The sequence below is a fragment of the Carettochelys insculpta genome, chromosome 14 (genome assembly GCF_033958435.1).
Source record: "Carettochelys insculpta isolate YL-2023 chromosome 14, ASM3395843v1, whole genome shotgun sequence".
Taxonomy (NCBI): Eukaryota; Metazoa; Chordata; order Testudines; family Carettochelyidae; genus Carettochelys; species Carettochelys insculpta.
Window position 1 is genome coordinate 33,566,706 of NC_134150.1, and position 20,325 is coordinate 33,587,030.

At 42.2% G+C, this 20,325-nt stretch overlaps 1 protein-coding gene across 1 annotated transcript in view; it reads right to left on the bottom strand.

Annotated features, from left to right (window-relative positions):
- MAF (MAF bZIP transcription factor) overlaps positions 1–19,823 on the bottom strand; it is a 266,231-nt gene extending 246,408 nt beyond the window's left edge. Inside the window, exons 1-2 of the mRNA XM_075009267.1 lie at positions 18,263–19,823; positions 7,686–7,754 (exon numbers count right to left, since the gene is read on the bottom strand). Of these exons, the coding sequence (XP_074865368.1) occupies positions 7,721–7,754; positions 18,263–19,290 (1,062 nt within the window). The 5' untranslated portion in view covers positions 19,291–19,823 and the 3' untranslated portion in view covers positions 7,686–7,720. The remainder of the gene's footprint in view (positions 1–7,685; positions 7,755–18,262) is intronic.
- Between the last annotated feature and the right edge of the window lie 502 nt (positions 19,824–20,325).

Consider the following 20,325-nt stretch of genomic DNA (forward strand, 5'->3'; position numbering starts at 1 on the left):
GTTCAAGCAAAAATCTTTATGGTTAGCAAATTCATAGCTGAAGATTCCATTATTGGATCTGGAAAAGAAAGTAGGGTCAGTGACGACAATGGCAATAATTTTGATAGACAAAAATAAAAGCTACACAACTGGTGAGAGAAAATGGCTTAAGCTTTGCGAACTAAGGTAATGGCATCAGCAAATAGAGAAAAAATCAACAAGTCAGCCCTGACCACTGTTAAGTCTTGGCAGCTGGTTTGGGAGTGTGTACATGGGTGAGTAAGTCAACCAATAATGAAGGGTTTTCAAGGACACATCATTTTGCTTAAGGTAATGAGTCACATTACATTCATGATGATTAAAAAAACCAGTCTGGGTCTGCCTTTCAGATAACTCCATGCCCTGTGAGGATCAGCTCCTTCTATTAAACTGGGCCACCAACCCCTGCACTTTGTTCAAGGGGCAAAATTCACATCTGAGGCACAGGACATGCATGAGTCCCACAGACCGCTTAAGTCAGAGGTCTCAAATTCAATTGACCTTAGGGCCGGTCCTTAAACCCTCCTAGTGAGCCAGCTTCCCCCTCCTCACTTTCACAGGGCTCTTGGGGAGGAGCCTCCACACATTTCCCCACCACCACCACACACCTCCTGGCTGCTTCTGCTGGCCCATATGCTCCCACAATGAGCCTCCTAGCTCCATTTGCTGCCGTCGGTGATTTAAACCCCTCTCAGGGGTCCCCAGCACCACCCTCAGGAGTGCAGCAGCTTCCAGGCACTAGCTTGGCACCAGTGCCAGCACATCCCTATGGCTCAAGAGAGGTATATGCAGCGGTATCCCATCGATAGATAACTCAGCACTGACACCCCAGGCCCTGCACTTTGTGGTAACTGCCATGATGCCCCCTCAACCACCTTCAGGATAGGACAGCGCCCCATCCTCAGGTTAGCCTGCAGGGTCTGAGGCTGGCAGCAAGGGTTGGGCTCTTCCACACTCACCACAGCAGCGGGAGCCACCCTGCTCCACTCTACCACCATCTTCCAAGCCAGGCTGCACTGAGTCTGAGGCACACCGCTTCCCCCTACCACAGTGAAGCAGAGCAACCGGAATGGCCTGTAGATGGCAGTGGAGAAGGACAGAGGCTGTGCTTCCCCATAGCTCCCGTCACCACAGGGAGCACAGGGCGCCCCAACCCCTGCTGCTGCCCCATGACAGAAACCCAGGTCATCCCCAAAGCCATGTCCCTCAGGGAAAGGGCTTGAGGAAAGAGGTGCATTGGATGGGAGAGGGCAAAACAGGGGCTGCTCTTGGGGAAAGGGTACTCCCCTTCCCCTCTAGGCCACAGGGACTTGAGTGCCAGCAACCGTGCATGGGCCAGACTGTGCAACTGTTTAGACAGCAGTTGGGCCCTCAGGCCATAAGTTTGAGACCCGTGACTGAAGTTCTAACAGCTTCTGTGGAATGCAAGTGATGAGTTGTCAGAACATTTGTGTATAAAATATCATCATTTATATTTCTCACACCAACTGATGAAATAAGGACACAAAACAAACATAAATTAAAACAGATATTTATATATGCAGTGTTGTGGTAGCTGTATTAGTCCCAGCATAGAAGAGAGACAAGATGGGGCAGGTAACAGCTTTTACTGGATCAATTTCTGTTGGTGAGGGTGAGAAGCTTCTCACTGGTGAGAACAAAGGAAGGAAACAAGTACAGTAGAGTAAGTGTGGAGGACAAAAAATGGCACAACCCACTTTTTCTTTTGGACCAATAAAAATATTTTCTCACCCACCTTGTCTCATATCCTGGGACCAACGCAACTATAACACTATTCTAAATAGCATACTGTATTCATAGGAATCCCCTTTCAGCAGAAGGCATCAGAGAACTTTACAAATATTTCTTAATTCGTCTAACACCCACTCTAAGGTAAGAATTAATAACCTAGTGTAATAGCTTGGTAAAGTGAGGTATAAAGAGAGCAAAGGCACTAGATATTTAGGTGAAGCAAATGAAACTGACTACTCATGCTTGGACAAGTGCTTAAGCACCTTGCTAAATAAGTGATCAATTGTTTTGACTAAGGTCTCAGGGTATGTCTATAGTGCACTGATTAAAAACATCCCCTTTCCTTTTCTAAGTGCTGTGCCTGTTTGCAGCTGTAAGAAAAAATAAGACATACATTTCATGTGTTATATGTTAGAGTGCTACTTCTCCGGTCTCTGATCAATGTGAACACATTTTTAAAAAGCATAGATCATTTGAAAAACGACAAACACTGGAAAACCCTAAAGAATAGAGTGTCTCTATTAGCATGTCAGCTAAAATTCTACGCTATAACTAAGTAACAGTAGAAATCACAGCAGTGCAAAGATGTTTGAGATCTCAATTTTAAATTCAAGCAAAACTAATCTGGCAGTTATTACTCACACAAAACTCCCATCAAGGTCAGATTTTTAGAGTGTCAGCCATAAGGAGGTCTCAGGGAGATAGCCGTGTTAGTCTGTATCTTCACAAAACTAAAAAGCAGTCCTGTAGCACTTTAAAAACTAACAAACTAATGTATTAAGTGATGAGCTTTCATGGGACACACACACTTCTTCAGATCTGGAATTCAGAAGTTTCCAGATCTGAAGAAGTGGGTCTATCTCACAAAAGCTCATCACCTAATACATTATTTTGTTAGTCTTTAAAGTGCTACAGGACTGCTTTTTGTTTTATAAAAAGGTCTGTTCTACGAGCACAAGGACACAAACTGTTTTCACTCTCTCTTCAAATGAATATGGATGAGACAGAGACATAGGATTTTACAGTATTTATGAAGTTCATGCTGTCATCATAAATACAATTTTACCCAGAATTTCTGTAAATTGTAGATGGGGAGGGCTTTGCTGCCACTGTTTTGGTGAACAGAAAAATAACTTCCAGTTGAGACAGGCTGAATATAAAAAGAGGCAAAGTTTGCCTATGTACATACATACATGGTTTTTATTGACCTTGATGAAAATTTGGCCATGGAAGTCTTATGCACAATTTGGAATTCAGTAAAATGAAATCAGTATTTAAAAGGGCACTTACACATCAATGCAAACTCAACGGCTACGGTTACACTGACCCAACCTGTCGGCAGCAGTATGCAAACAGGTGGCCTGAAAATGCAAATTGACTCTCATTTGCATATTTGCTTGATGGCAGAGGCTGCTGCTGGCACAAAAAAAAGCAGTGTAAATGTGGCTCTGCTGGCGAACGCCATACCGTTTTGTTGGCAGCCTCTTATGACTGGAAAAATCAGGCACAAGTGCTGAAAAAGGAGGCAGAACCATGTTTACACAGCTTTTTTTCTGCCAGCAGCAACCTCTGCTGTGGAGTAAATATGCAGATGAGTGTCCATTTGCATTTGAGATTGCTCATTTGCATACTGCAGCCAGCAATTTGGGTCAGTGTAACCACGGCCAAATAGAGCTAATCATCTAATAAATAATATTGTTATTCTTTAAGCTGCTACAGGACTGCTTTTTTTGTTTTGTTAAGATACAGACAAACATGGCTACCTCTCTGAGGCTGTGTCTACCCTTGAGCAATCTGTTGACAAAACTGACAAAACTTCTGCCGCCAGATTGCAGTGAGGCTGCAAAGTGGATCAAAAGAGCAATCCACTCTGTTGACAGAGAGTCGCCTGCCAGGCCACTCTCTCGGTAAAAACAGCCAACTGGAAGCACAGCAGACAGAGCTGCCTGGTGTCCTAAAAGCCCTGTCTGTCAACAGAAGGCACGTCCAGACTGGCTTCTGTCGACAGAGGCGTTCTGTCTCATGGAGAGCAGCAGAACATTGTCCACAAAAGTGCTGTGTTCTGTCCATTTACTATTGACTGAACACCTTGGGAATGTGGAAGCTCCGCAGGTTTTGTCAACAAAACTTTCTAATGTAGACAAAGCCTGAGACTACTCAAACAGATCTCATCCATACACACAGAAACTGAGCAGAAATTTATACTTATTACCATAATTCTTCTTCCACTATATCAGACATTTAGCTTTAGAAAAGTTGTATGTTTAAGACCTAGGCCTTCTATTTTCTTTACTGAAGTCATTATCCAGTGTTTGTCAGCAGTCTGCTGAAACATGTAAACATATCTGGAAGTCACAGCCTACATTCTGACTTCAATACAGGCAAAAGCGGAACAGGAACACTGTGGAAAGGAGCAAGTTCTTGGACAAGCACACCTTTTAATAACTATGTGCGGGTGGGAAAGACAACAAGGAGCAAATCATAAAACAAATCACATGGAAGGTGAACGGGTTTATATTTCAAGCTGAAGGTATTAGAAAGTTTTCCCTTGCATGGAAATTCTTAATAGTACACTACAAAAGGGAAAGGCAATTTGCATTTCTTCTTTACTTCTGCTTATTTTCACCTTAGCTTTAGAACTTGTCTATGTAGGGAAATTCAATGGCAAAACTACACCTATATATTTATTCCAAGATAATTATACTGGTATGGCTTTCCCTATGGGCAATTTTTTCTGAAATGAGTGTTGCCCTTTTTTTTTTCCCTAGTATAGTTTAAACCATCTCCAAAGGAACCTTAACCAAACTGGAAAGTCAGTTTTATTCCAAAATAAAAGCTGCCTTATGGGGAGTTATATAAGTCTACTTTGACATCTTCCCTTATACTAGTATAGCTTCCTGTGTAGATGATCCTTAAACATGTTAGCTGAAATTCTGGCTTCAGGAAGTCAGTGAGGCTACATCTAAATGACAGCCCTCTTTCAACATAAGTTAAAAATATATCTTATTTCAAAACATTAAAACATTTTTGGAGCTACTCATCTGCCTTACCTTATTATACATATATACTATCTTATTTCAAAATAACACAACTAAACACAAATGCATTTCGAAATAGCACTTCGCTATTTCTAAATAGAATTTCCGGGCATTTCAAAATAGTTTCATTGTGGCCCATTATGGCCTATTTTGAAATATGCACTGTTTCTCAGAGAATGAGGGTTACCGCAATGCATGTTATTTCAAATTTATTTCAAAATAGTGTGTGTGTCACTTAGACAATGCCAAAGTTTTTTTTAAGATAACTTGGCCATTTAGACATAGCCTGAGAGCTTCATCATTGGTTTCACAGGGTCGAGACTTCACTCAACATCTCTTCTTCCTCAGAAGAAAGGGTTTGGAGCTGTTCCAAAAATCACTAAGATAACCCTCCAAAACAAACAAACAAAAAGAACTCCCTCAATTTGGAAAAAAATATTATGAGGCCATTATAAACTGTAAAAAAATTAGATTTATTCTTGTGGTTCCCCTGTAAGAGGAACAAAAATAGTATGGTATTACCATCATCAGCATCAGAAGAACCAAATCTGGCCTTCACACAAATGCATTCAAACCCCACTGATGTCAAAGGGCACGTAGACATATATCACAGGGCATAATTTGGTCCCCTACCGTGATGTTTTGCTCCTGGCTGCTGACTCCCTTATGACAGAAGTGCAAAAGCTTTCCTGCACTAAGTGAAATAAACAAGAACGTTTGGATAGTGTTAACAAATATATTGGAAAAGAATATTTAGGGCCATGTACCATCCTTCAGTCCAGCACACGATACCCACTACCATCACTGGAGGTTTTATACGGATTACCTCATAAAGTACTATCTGACATACATGCTGATAGTTCATGGTATTTTAATTTCAGTATTACGATCAGGGTTTGTATCAGGAACATGAACTTAGTCCTGATCCAACTCCCACTGATTTCCACAGGAAAAAGTGCATGGAATTATGCCAAGGATTTATTTGGTCCATAATCTTACTACCTTTACAGAGACTAAAAGAGAAAATGCTAGTATAGTGATTGTAGCTTAATCAACAGCTACAATATATTCTACTTGTAATCATCATATCACTTGCTGGTATTCCTTCAAATAGGCTAGAAATAACATGATTCCTTCAAAGAAATCAAGTTAGCACTGAGACCACTGTCCAATGCTATTGTACTAAATTCCCTTAACCAAACTGATTTTATGAGAATAAACTAAGTGAGCCTCCAGAGAGTGCAAAGTATTGGGCTTTTCATATCTAACTTTATTATTCCTAATATAACAGAGAAACTTCCCTGAACTGTCCGTCTCCTTCCCAAATTCCCCATCTGAGCAGATCTCTCTCTTTTTCTTGCAGTTCCCTGTCAATCATGTTCACAGCTGAAATTTGATTTCTCTCCCAACAGTAACCTTAGATGAAATATTACCATAGAGGTCAGTCCAATCTCAACCTGGCCATAAAAGTTCATTAACTCTTCCTAGACGCAATATCTGTTTGTTTCAAAGTAACAGGATCTGTGTTTTCAACAATGCCTGGCAGGATAACCACAAGATACACAAATCAAAGAAATAATCATGCCTATTTTCAAAGCCAGAGAGCATTATGCCCAGGTAACTCCTGTTATTACACCTGTACAATAAATAAAAAGCTTTTTAAAACATGTCCATACATAACTGAACAAAACTGGTAAGGACTGCTCTCAGATTCTTTAAAATAAAGAACTCATGTTAGCAATGAGAAGAGACACAATAGACTGTACTTGAACAGTGAAGACAAATACCTTGATTACGGTCAAAATTGCTATTCACATTTGTTCAATATATGCAACATACCACGCGCTGCAAGGATCCACAGTAAAACAAGAGGTCTGATTTTCTTCTCACTTACAACACCATAACCCAGCAGTAATTGTACTGATGTCAAGAGGTTACATCCATTTATAACCCATGTTAGTGAGAGTAGAATCAGATCACAAAATTTGTCTCTGATGAAGCTCCCACCTGGCCCAATCCTGCATCTAATACCCACACAAAAATCCTGTAAATGTCAATGAGAGATTGACTTGCAAGAATTCTACGGGATCAACAACCCCCCTTCTCCACACAGTCAGGCAAATTTCAAATTAAATAAAGCTCTGTTTCACTAGCTAATAAAAACTAAAAATTCTTTGTTTAATAACACCTCTTAACTATTCATAGAAATGTCATAGGCTGTATTCTTACCTAAAAGAAGTGATTTCATAATTAAACTCACACAGGGATCTCTGTAATTGAAAAGCCCATTTAAACCACTTAGTGTTTTTTTTTTGTTTCTTTTCTTACAGTTGAGTCTGTTAATAAACAGATCCCCAGGACCATATGTCTCCCTGAATCTAAAGGCGGGGTAGGGGGGAAATGTTTGTGTGTGAGCGTAGAAGTTTGAGAGTCTAATTTTTATTAATATTGTGTATTCTGTAAATGTGACAAACTGAATGGATGTGATTTGGGAGAGGAAAACAGTGTTATACTTCACACTTGACTGGAAATTCTGGGCAGAAACATAAACTATCACAGAGATCTATCATTTTCATCAAGATTTGAGACAGATCTTCTGTAGTTTCATACTTAACCTCCACAGCTAGTTTCTGAATGCCAGCATTTGAAGACAAAAAACTAAGATATTCACAAGGAATAAAATATAAATTAAATGACAGTAGGAGACAGGCTTGAAAAACAAAAGTAGAAAATATTTACACTGTCCATGTGTCTTTTACACACTTGAATATAAACCCGATGGAACTTTTAGAGACTATGGAGTAAGCTCCTTCTAAACAGTCTAATAAAACAAAAAGTTCTTATTCTCATATATGCAAATTCAAAATCAAAATGTACCTTTTTTTTTTTTTTACTTCAGGCAACAGGGATTTTCACATCACCGATGTAGAAGATTCTCTTGGGTACCTAATTTAGTAAATATATTAAAATAAACAAAATGAAATTAATAAAGAATTTTAAAAGACTGTGAAATATGTCACTTTTGCTAATATTGTACAGAGCAGAACTGTTCTGATTGGATACTAATTTAATTTCAGAAAGTCTTGTGTATTATTTATTAACAGTTTTCTTGTGCTGATGAATTTAATGGAACGCTGTTTAAAACAAAACAATTCATAAATAGCAAGCCTGGCCTTTATTCACATTAATAACAGGAGAATTTTAGTGATAGCACAATGATCTCAGTAAAACAAAAATACAATTTTTGTCTTGGCAGTGAATATCAAACTACAACAGTTGAAAGCATTTAACTTCCTATAGATTTTTGAAATAAAAATTTTTATTATTATTGTTAGCTGTGCCAATGTAACTGGCAAAATAATTACCAATTTCAGTGCATAATCCATTTTTCCAGATAGCAGTTTAATAACAAAGCCAGAGGTGTCACTTTTCCCTACGGTCACTCACACTATACAAGTTTAGACCGTCAAAATATATTTAAAATCTAATTTTAGAAGATTCAACATAGTTACAGTGAATCTTTGTACAATAAGTGAAATAAACCAATGAGTCAAAACCAACACTGCTCTTTAAATATGTATACTTGGTATGTTTGTTACGTCTAACTTTCTCCATTGGACTACATACAAGTAATCTGTGGGAAGTAGAGCTGCAGCTAAATCAATAAATATTTTGTCATATCAAAACAATTCATAGCAAGAAAAATCTCATATCTGGGTTAAGATTGGGGAAAAAATCAAGACAGTGGGTTTATTTGGCATTCTGATTGCAAAACAGTTCTGCAGCTTTTTTTTTTTAAATCAACCGTACAATTTGGGCAAACTCAATTATTCCACAATGTACAGATCATTTTCAACATCAAACTGAACAGAATGGCAAATACAGCTATTTTCAATCATGCCACTTAAAACAATGTGTCTGTGCAGTGGGAAATTTTACATGAGATCATGTTTATTCGGAAATGTTTCCATCAAATCATGCATGTATACATCTATAAATATCCATATGCATGTTCATAGCAGAGCATTGTGGCTGCTGAAGGCTTTTCAAGACGGCTCCTGTTGATCTGTCTGTTATTTCCAGTGAAAGGGACAGCGCCTCTTTAAATTTAGTATTTGTCACCATGTCCAGGATCCCTTGGCTTTTTAGATCTTTGGTGTCATTTTTCTCAACACAGCCTCGGCTCTCATGCCAGTTGATGAATCCATCCTGTTATTAATGCATTTAGTTGGGAGAGGAATAGCTATTCAATTCTCACATTTGAAGAGCATCCAAAAAAGACTGTGGTCACCCTCCTCTATTACCCTTAGTCTTTTAATGAGGCTATCCCTTATCTTAGAACCACAATAGGTCATCCAATTCAGAGCAGACTGGAAACAGAGTGGACCGTCTCTCATAGACAAGCACAGTGCATGGAATCATTTCACTGGTTTAACTGAAGACCAGGTATTAATAAAGAGAAATTCCAAGACATGCAGCACTAAAACAGCCTGAAGAGGCTAAGCAGATTTATTAATTTAACATGGCCGATAACACTTCTTTTCCTTCTTTTAATTTGACAAAGATGGTACATGAGAGTTATCATTTAATATATTTGCTTCTCTCTAATGTGGTGTGTTAAAATGGATTTTACAATTAACGGCTGTGGAATGGCTGTGTTTAGTTATAGACTGAATCTGGGGTGGCATGAATATACAGTTGTAAGCAGATTTAAGCAGACACTAAAGTGGGTCTCTATCAAAAGTGAAATCTATTCATTGTACATTGCAAAACAGTGAAATGTATAAATGTATGGTGAACATAGGCCTGGTACCCTATGTATTACAATACTTTCATCCCTGAATTAGGAAGCAGTTCAGCTTGGAGGGAGGAGAACGGTTTTTTTTTTTGGGGGGGGGGTTCTTTTTTTGGTGGGGGACGTTCAATGTTACTTACCTTAAAACAGTGCCAGTGGTTCGATGGAAGGGCCTCAAATGTTTGAGAAAGTGGGGACTCTCTTTAAAAGGTACCACAACTTTAGGAGCTGATATTCTCTTTCTCTCTCTCTCTCTCTCTCACACTCACACACACACACAACTTTTTAAAGCTTCCAAGATCTTGCAAATTTCTGTTTAAAAGAAAAGTCAGGGAAAAGATTCCTGCTCCAGGCAGGTTAATTATCCCGTGTTATTTCCAAATGGAGCATTAAACTCCATCTCAGAGAGCGCTTCCGCCGGATTTAGAAAACTGCTCTTCTCTCACTGCAAATGATTTACGAAACACGCAACCCAAAACTCCCCCGCCCTCTCCTGCAGCCACCAGCTGATCCCAAACCTCATTGAAAGACTCCCACGGGCGTCAGCGCGCTTTGGATCAGGCGGACTGGAGCACAGGTTATCAGCCAGAAAAGGAAAAGGGGCCGAAGCCAAGTCAAACAGCCCGGCTCAGCTGGCCCCAGGAACGTACCTACGGGATGATCAGTCAGCGGCAGGCCGCCTGCCTGACACACCGGCGCTAAGGCTGGGACGGATGCATGGAGCCTTCAGGAACTGGATGTCGACACCAAACCAGGGCAGCTGCCTCCCTCCCCCCGGCCCGCCGCCGTGCGGCCGGGCCCCCGCCCTCCCCCGGGGGAAACAGATACGAGCTGGGCTGGCACAAACCTCGGGGGGGGGTACACCCGCCGCCCCCCGCGCCCGGCCACGGGGGAGCGCTGGGAGCGGGGGGTGTCCCCCTTCCTCCGCCCCAGCGCTTCTGGGGGGCAGGGCCGCCTGCGCTCCCCTGCTGCGGGGGAGGGGAGGGGAGGGCTGGCGCTGGCCCCGGCCCATTTGCTCCCCGGCTGAGCCCGGCCACGCGCGTCGCCGGGGATCGTCCCCCAAAGTGCTGGGCAAACAGCCCCCACCCCCAGCCAGGCGCAACGGGGCCGGGTCCTGCCCTTCTGGCTCTGAGCCGCTTCCAAGTCGGGGGCGAACACGTGCAGCCGGCCGCTTTCACTCCCTCCAGCCCAGGCGCTCAGCGCAGGCCGGGGCTAGCGCCTAAGACTAGACCCGGCCCCTTGCCACGCCGCTGGGCCCTGCCCGCCATGGCTGTCTGAGCAGGGATAGGGCTGCGGCTGCAGAGCGGCCTGGGCAGGGGGTGCGGGCTGCGGCCTTCGAGCCGGACTCAGTGGGACTGCCCGGTGCCCTCCCTAATCCCTTGGAAAGCCTTGGCCCCGTCCTCCATGGGAGTACCTCCCATTTGATTTCAGTGGGAGCAGGATCGGGCCCCTCCTGGTCCCCTTTCTGACTGGCCCGAGCCCTGACAGTACTGGGGAGGGGGGTACACATGGCCTATCCTGTTGGGAAATGGAGACCAGACGGGAACAATGTCCCCCCCATGTTCCCCCATGTGTTTACACTGACATTCCAAAGTGGAGGGAAGCAGAAGGCAAGCACCTTTCCCATGCACCCTGCCCTTAGCCGCAGTACCCCACATGGTCACCAGCATGTGGCATGGAGGCTCTTGGACCTGATTCAGATCAGCTATTTCATTTCCAGAAACATCCCCAGTCATAAAAAGCAACTTCGGCTCCTCATAGGCCTGCAAGCTGGTGGTTCTCTTAAACCTCAGAAAGGTCCCAGGCCTTTTGGAAGCCAGGGTTTTATTGGGGAGTGGCTTGGAAACGGGTTCTTTAGCTATCCAATTTGCCTGGGGCAGAGGAGTTCACAGCTTTTTGTTTGGGGTGGTTTCTTTCTTTGAAATAACCAACACCTGCATTGCATGAGCCAAAAAGGAACACAAATCTCCCCTTTTGCAGCTGGCAAAGGTGGAGAGCCCCATGGAGGCGAACCCAAGCCTGGGGGATGACTATAGTGCTGGCCTGACTGACACCACTTAGTCTTGGAGCACAGCTTGTTTTACACTGAAAAGCAAGGTGGGAGAGGGGCCAGCTTGCACACTGAATGGGATGTTGAGTCTTACGCCTTCATACCCAGCCGTGAATGTTTTGTTTTAAAAGCTGCTGGGGAAAATGTTCAGAACTGTACTTCTTTCTGAATTAACAATTGAGAGACAAGCTGTGATGCTTCATCCTCTAACCCAGCTGGAAACCATAGCACACTGCTTGGTTTCTCTTTTACTCTATGCACTTGGAAACTAGACTTCTAGGAAACTTCTGCTCCGTTTTCTGTTCCCTCCATGCAAGATGTCTAGTGGATGTGTATTTAACAGGAAACCATGTCCAAGTATAAGTGCTTAAAATCATCCAGCGTTCCTGCAGTCAGGCAACCTTCATTAGTATAACTCACTCTGCCAAAAACCAGGCCTAAAAGTATGTCACAGCTGTGTAAGAAACTGCACCCTTTTAGAGCCGAGGACCAGACAGCGGGGTACAGCAGCCTGGAAACTCATCATTTTGGTGAATAATCAGCTACCATCAAGTTCGTTGCCAACTTATAAAGACTTAGATCCAGATAGATAGGTGTTGCTTATGCTATGAGATGTAGGTTTCAACACAGACATCTACCCAGCATGTGTTACTTAGAGTTTGCATTGATTGCTTTCATCTTGGAACATTTTGCATTGCCCTGGCCTTGAGCTCACAAATCTTGAGTGCTTTATTTTTTCCTTCTCCACTGATTCCAGCCTACAATACCTGTCCTATGGTAAAAGATAACGTGGAGTGCACAGCATTAAAACGTATTGATTTGCATCCGCTGAGCCTGCTAAATTAATTAGAAAGTGCTAAAACTCTAAGGTGTATGAATGCTCAACCATTTATCTAAAAAAGAGTCAGTTCTTTAAACAGTCTCCCACTTTTTTGTCTTCTGAACAGCTAAAATTGATACTCTTTGGATACGGACCACCTGTGTGCATGAAGATGTGTTAAGTGTGCAAAATATTTTATATTTACAACATTTGGAATCTAAGTTTTCTGGTGTTTACTGACAACATCACATGAGTGATTTTAAAGAGAACATGTTTATTAAAAATCTTCACTAGTGAAAACGTACATTTTTGTATGTGGTATTTTTAAATCCAATCATCTGAACAGGTGTCAGAAACAATGAGTCCATTTAGTTCAGATGATAATCTTACTAATAAATACAAAGGATTTCCTTTCAAAGCTTCACATGCTGAAATGACACCAGTGTGGTTCTGGCATCTGAGCAGATAATTCTGATATATGCATCATTTCCTCCCTAAATCCAGGAAGCAGCAGTACTCTGAGTCTGATATTATGTCAGAGAAATTGGTATTAAAAATTATGAATGATTCTCACTCAAGAACTTCTTACATCCTGCCGTGGGGGAGGGAAAATAGAGGAAAATGCAGCAGCCACACTAAAATTAGCGTATAAGAAAAAAGTGGGGCACATTCATTTGTAAACTTAAATTTTGCTACCCTGGTTATTGGTGACGATTTGTTTTTAGAAAAGAGCTTTTATTGTGGGTAAATAAAAAGGGAAGCAAGCTTTCTAAGAACTAAAGCTACATATTTTTGTTTCAGAGCAAAATGAGCAAACAGCACAACTGCAATTGCAAAGAGTTAAAGGAAAACACACTCGGGTGCTTAGAAATATTTTCCCCTTTTCAGATGTGATCCAGCCTGGGGAGACAGGGAAAACTCTAATGCAAACAAAAATACTTCACTAAGCTGAACCGTTAATGTTGGTAAGGCAGTTATTCTACATTTTAGAAAAATGTGTAAGGTTTGGAGGGGGTGTGTCACACTGACCTAAATTTCAGACTGAACAAAGGGTCACCTCTTTTGTGTGCACACCTTTAATGAACATTCTTTGCAATGTAGTTAATAAATGAGAAAGAACCGTAGGGCTATGGCAGGAATGGGTCACTGTTAACCAGGTGGAAAGCGAGAACTAACTAACCCTTTGAGGTGTAGGGCCGTATCCTTATTGAGGCAATGCTTCCACTGACTTTTAGATTTACATGAGTGAGAAGTGAGTACAGGGTACAGACTCCTGCTCCCCTGTCTAATCAATAGGAATTTTACTCAGTGAGAGACTGAGCAGGATAGAGGCCAGAATGCTTCAAGCAAGGGATGATTAATGAATACAGGTTATTCAGAGCAGATCTGTTTCAATTAGTTTTCAGCAAGCAGTTCTGCTGGAAAGGTGTGATCTCCCCTTAAATGGCCCACACAGATCCCCAACTGATGGTTTGCTTTTGTGGTTTTTAAAGCTTGCTTTTAGCGTTTTTGTTTTCTTTAGTTGCAATATAAGAGTTTCAGACAGAGTCAAAAACAGCCTAAGAAATAAGGTGCATTTTAAGTCAGAAGTAAAGCCTGATATATACGTTAGGATCACGGGCTAGGAAAAAGACCAGCATTTTTAGAGTGTGTTCGGCATATTTTTCCTTCTGACAATCTGTTTCTTGGAAGGCTTTTCTTAGCTTAATTCATAAAACCTTTCCCTATCCTGAGTGCACTAAAACCAATGAAACAAAACGAAAGAGAACATTGTTACATTTTTTCTATCACCTCTGCTTGGTCAAACAAATGCCCCTGTAAACCTAGTAACTGCTTACACGTTCTCACTTTACTAAACTATAAGATCTACAGTACAAAGAGTTAATATTGTACAACAAATTGATTGCAGGTGAGGGGCTGGCTCTGCATCTGTGCTGGAAAAACTAGCAGCAGTGTATTCGTTTAGAAGGCAATTTTAAAAGTAAGGTGCTTATCGGTTTAGTAAAAATAGCAATACTTGTGAACTCTTTGGAATGATTCAGTCCCTTGGTGACCCTCATGAAAAGTGTGGGCACTAATAGAGGTTTAAGCATTTCAGGCAGGAAAAAAAGGTTACTATCTTTATGAGAGCAGATAATTTTCTAATCAGCCAATAGCAACCAGTTTACCCTCGGCTTACATATTAACTAGAATATGAAGCTCCAATTAACCAGAATATGGAGCTTGAACCATTACTCAAGTTGTGGTGTAACAAGGTCAGATGCCAAAGGGTACTCCATTGACTTTGTGTTCAGGAGGAGAGGTGAATATAGGGCAGCATCGGTTAACCCCAGGAACCAGTTCCAAAGCTCCGTAAAGTCGCAGATTGAAGGGACCCATTCTGCTACCACAGAAGTCAGAGGTTTATTTATTTGCCATTGACTTTAATGGGAGCTGACTCAGTCAGAAATTAATGCATGAACAACTCCCTCAATGTAACTGTTTTGACACAACCTGTTGTATTTTTAAGGGAAGATAGCCTTCCAGAGCACCAGGAGCGGGTCTGATCCTGTAGTCCTGACCTGAAATCTGAAAATTCTGCCTGTGTAACCAGTGTGGAACTGACTCCTGGGCAGTTTCTCTGAGAAACAGTTGCCTTCACACACACCCTGAACAAAACTCTTGCACAGTTTGCTGTGATATTTTAATTCCATTCTCTCTATGTGCTGGGGTGGAGGGGCATATTTTATAATCCAGAAGAAACTTAGAAATAGTGCTGGGTTTACGACCCTGGAGCCTGTGATAAAGCAAAGTTCTAGTGAAGAGGTAATAGTCTTTAGAGAGGCCTGAGTTTTTCAGATGGCTTACAAACTTAAGCCTATTCAGATACTGGAGAACACACTATAAGATTCGCCCTGCTAATTATGGAAAATGCTAGGGAAAATAACTAAAATAACTGGGTTAATTGTTTTAGGAGAATTTCAAAGCTGAAAATGTACTTTGGCATGCAACTCTATAGTAAAGAGCACACCTTTGGACCTGAACAGTTTTTTTTTTGTAGCAAATTACCCTTTCTGAGTGTTTGTTTAGCACAAATCATTTGAAGGTCTTTTGATTTTTGGTTTCCATCCTAAATTCACTATGAACCTTCTAAGACCTGTGGCCGACAATGCAACGGTGATGTGGGAAAGATAGGGGAGTGAGGTTAGAATTGGGGGTCTGCCCAATGTCAACATCTCTCTAACGTGAGTTATGTGACAAGGAAAACCTGATGCCGTGTCATCTTTTAGTAGATACAAACTGTTCTGTTTGGATCAGATGATAAGAGGATGTGAAGTCTTCCCTTTCACTTTACTCCATCATAAAGGGCCATATCATATCATCAGGTTTTTCAGCAGAACTTCCCTTTGAGATCAATGACTTGAAACTGATGGCACGATATGACTCATAGGAACTAAGGCCCTCTAAGTCATTATAAAACTGAGAAGTTAGAACAAGTACCTGAAAGATCACGTTTTTTCACCTGCCTGACAGATAACTAATTTCTAGTGGGTGACAATTTTCCACTGTATGTATAACTGGCTGTTAACTTCTCTCTCCTTTTATTCAGTGGCTTGAGCCCTGGTATCAGCATCACTTCCTTGCAATGTAGCTGTCTTAGATACTTTTTTAAACTACACACTAAAAAACTGAGTACAGAATCAAAAAAATGCAGTTTATTATTGTAGATTATTCTCTCTTTTGATATAACCATAAAGTTGAAAATGAAATAAAAGCACATAAGAACATCACACGTGGTTAGTTAGTAACTCAAGATATAAAACAATTTTGCACAGCAAAATATGTAAAAGAAAAAGTAACTGACAAGATTTTTTTATATTTATTGTGGTAAGATTTACTTTCCATTTTTTTTTAAAAGACAGGATATCAGTCCCTGAAAATAAAATTTACTGGTTATTGCCTTTAAAACTGTGGAATTTTTGAAGTTACAGAAAATCCAGTTCTGCACCACAATACAACTGTAAAAAAATCTGCATCATCTTAAAACTGTGCAGTAATGCCATCTTTTTAACTGCATAAATTGTATTAGCGTTCTAAACAGGCTTGTCTTTTTTATATGCTTGCAGGTTATATCTTAGTGCAATTCAGTCCCAAATACTTCAATTTTGAAAAAAAAATACAATTTCAATGTAAAATACCCCTAGATATAAACAGGGGTGCCTCCCCCTTTTAATACTTTGGTTTTTGAATACAGTTAGTGGTATAGCAAGGACTACATATACCCAACTTATATTTAAGTTGCAAGCACATGCTGCATAAGCTACTCTTAAAAAACAGTCCCATTGCAAATTCTACCCCCCTTTACATCACAACAGTAAACAATTTAGTGCATCAATCTTTTTGTTTCAAATCTACATCTAAACAGACCTAACTCTTTCAAATTTATCTATAACATTCCTTTATCTGTAGCATACATTTTAACTGGGCTTACAGATGATAAAAACTAGAATTAAATTATATACTAGGAACCCAGAGCATTCCATATTTGACAATGACCAAATACAAAAGAAAAAAAAAAGGAAATAAATTTGGGGCAGATCACATAAAAATAAAGTTTAGACAGCTTTAGGCAACAGCATGGTTTTAAAGTCCCCAAAGCGGGAAGCAGTTTTTAAAACATCTTTCCAAAGTCCTTTTTATTATTATTATTATTATTATTTTGCCACATTAGGTTATCAGAATCCATTCTGGCTTTTTTTTTTTGGACCAGGGAATGCTTCAGTGCATTTAAAAGGAAGTCTGAAGTTCTGAGTAACTCAAAAGCAGTTTTAGAGCAGATGCAAACTTTAATGGGGAGGAAGAGGAGGAGGAAGATCAAAGGTTGGTTGCACTTTTTTGCTTTCAACTCAAAAAAGTGATGAGGCAGTAAAACAAAAGGATGAATGCCATGCCATAAGTCTCCAAAAGTCCATTTCCAAGCAAAAGAAAAAAATAATTATACCGTACATGTCCAGCATGCAGGGTGTTTTATTAATATAATGTCTCTTTTTCATAGTCCATTGTTGCTAAGACAAAATAGCAAGCATAATGCATGAGATGAGTATGGGATCTAATGGCAGACTAAAAGTCTCACGTTTGGCAGATTAAGGCCAAAACTAACATGAACACACCAAAGGTTGATGCAGGCTTGATTTTGGCAGGTTGATCTAGATATCACAACAACGCTAAAAACTGGTGGAACTCAGCAAGCTGAAGTCTAAAAAAATTCACATTGTTTTTGTATTTTTGTTTTTTTGGGTTTTGGGGATTTTTGTTGTTTTTTTTTTTGTTTTTTGTTTTTGTTGTTTTTTTTGTTTTGTTTTGTTTTGTTTTTTTGCAAAGCTCAAATCTCATATGAAGAATTCAGGATGGAAAAAAAATTAACCTGTGACTTTTCTTGGACACAGCAAGGTCAAAAGAAAAAAAAAACCCATGAACTTAAAAAATATAATGTGGATGGCAGGTTTCAAAGAAGAACAAACTTCATATGAAGAACTGAGTTGGTGGCAAGTTGGATCTTATAATGTTTCAAGAAGACATTGCAAGCCCCCACAAAAAAATAATAAGAAACTCATGTAGAACTGTTAGGTTGGCCAACAATGAGCCAGCCCACCTTAAAAACAACTTTTTGTTGTTTTGTTTGTTTTTAATGGGTTTGAGTTAAGGGGAAAAAAACAACAGGTGGCAAGCTTGGTTGTTGATCTAGCAAGCCCCCAACAACAACTCACATGGAGAACTTTACTTAAGGTGGCAAGGCTGTGGGAACTCACATGAAAAACTCTGGAGAGGAAGGGCTGTCGCTGCTGGATCCGTTTTCTCTGAAGCCATTGCTGACCAACTTCTCATACTTTTCCTTGTAGGCGTCCCTCTCCCGGACCAGCCTGGAGATCTCTTGCTTTAGGTGCTCCACTTGCTGCAGCAGCTGGTTCTTCTCTGACTCCAGGACGTGCCTTTGCTGGACTCTCTTGAAGCGACAGGACTGGGCATAGCCTCTGTTTTTGAGGGTCCTCCTCTTCTGTTTCAGTCGGATCACCTCTTCCTTGCTCACCCCCCGGAGCTGCCTGTTCAGCTCCCTCACCGACATGGTCACCAGCTGCTCATCCGAGAAGCGGTCGTCGAAATGCAGGCTGCTGGCGTGGTGCTGGTGGTGCAGACCCCCTCCGCCGCCTCCTCCCCCGGTGCTGCTGCTGCTGCTGCTGCTGGTGCTGCTGCTGCTGGACTGCACGCTGCCCGGCGGCTGGTGGTGGTGGTGCCCAGCCGGGTGGTGGTGGTGATGGTAGTGCGGTGCCCCGGTCTGGGCCGCGGCGGCCGCGATCACGGCGGACACCACGGCGGCTGCCGAGCCCATCTCTTCCCCGGGCATGGAGCCCCCAGTGCCGGCGGCCAGCTGCTGCCCTCTAGCATAGCCATCGAAGCTGCTCTGGAGCGGGTGGTGGCTGCTGTTGATCAGCGCTTCCACCGCGTCCTCGGGGCTGAATCCCAACGCCTCGGGGTTGAGCTGCTGCGGGTAGCCGGTCATCCAGTAATAATCTTCCAGGTGGGTCTTCTGGTCCGTGCCAGAGCCCGGGCTGGGCGCCGAGAAGCTCGGGGAAGGGGGCACGGAACTGCAGGGCGTGCTCATCGGGGTGGAAGATAGCGATCCCCCAGCGATCAAGCGGCCGCACTGGCTGATAATGCGATCGGTCTCCACCGGCTCCTTTTTCACTTCAAACTTCATCAGATCGAAGTCATTAACATATTCCATGGCCAGGGGACTGGTGGGCAGGTCGGAGTTGCTCATTGCCAGTTCTGATGCCATCCTTTTGCTGCTGACAGCCCTCCAGAAAGGGTGCGCGCCAGGAGCGAGGGGACTGCTCTGAGTTGCACCCGGGTGAGCCAGCTTGCTGCTTTGCAATCTCGATTTTGCCTCCGCTCGCCGCCAGCCCCGTGCAACCTTCGCTCCAATTTGCACCGACTCTTTCTCGCGCGGCGGCTTTCTTATCCTTTGCAGAGCCTACCGTACTGACGCTGCATCAGAGCGGCTGGCGCTGTCTAGTCGCCTTTTTTTTGCATCGAGGTGGTTTCGCTCTCTTTTTGCAGCTTTTCCAACTGCAGCGGGCTGGCTTGGTTGGTGCTGCTGCTGCAAAGGTGCCTCGGTGATTGTTTTTAACACTTCATGGTGTCTTCCCCCTGGGCTTTTTCATGCAAAGTGCAAATGGAGAAGAGGGTCATCGGGGGAAGGCGGGGGGGGGGGGGGAGACTGAAGGGTAAAATAAAAAAAAGAAATGAAGTCGGGACCGCGGTCAAAATAATATTTGAACCCAAACAAATCTGAACCCCAAACCTACGGCGAGAAGAAGAAAAATATTTTAAAGGGCTCATCCAGCAGTAGAGTTTAAAAGCATTGCTGAGTTTTATAGCAGTCCTGACGTCAGCTTTCAAATGGGAAATGGACTCCAAGTCCGGACCAATGGGCTGCTTCAATCTCAGCCCTCATTAGCATAATAGTATAGAAACAAGGAAACTTTTCGAAGCTGTCAATCAGGGGCCAATCAGCTGACTGTCAGCTGGGGCGAAACTTTTAACTCTTGCTCTGCCGGATTCGTGCGCTGGGAGTCACGTGGGCTTAACGCTCACCAGCAGGGTTCAAAAGTATCGGAGCGGGCAGAGATTTTCCTCCTCCGTTTGCGTGGTTGGTGGTAGGTAAGCAGAAACGTAGCCTTGTTCAACAGCCCCGGCGGTGTTCTCTTTCTCTGCATGCCATGCCCGAGCATGTCTACCTGACAGCGCTGTTGGGTACATTGTTTCCAATAGTGCACGTTTAACCCTCCCCCAAAGAAAAACACCCCACAAT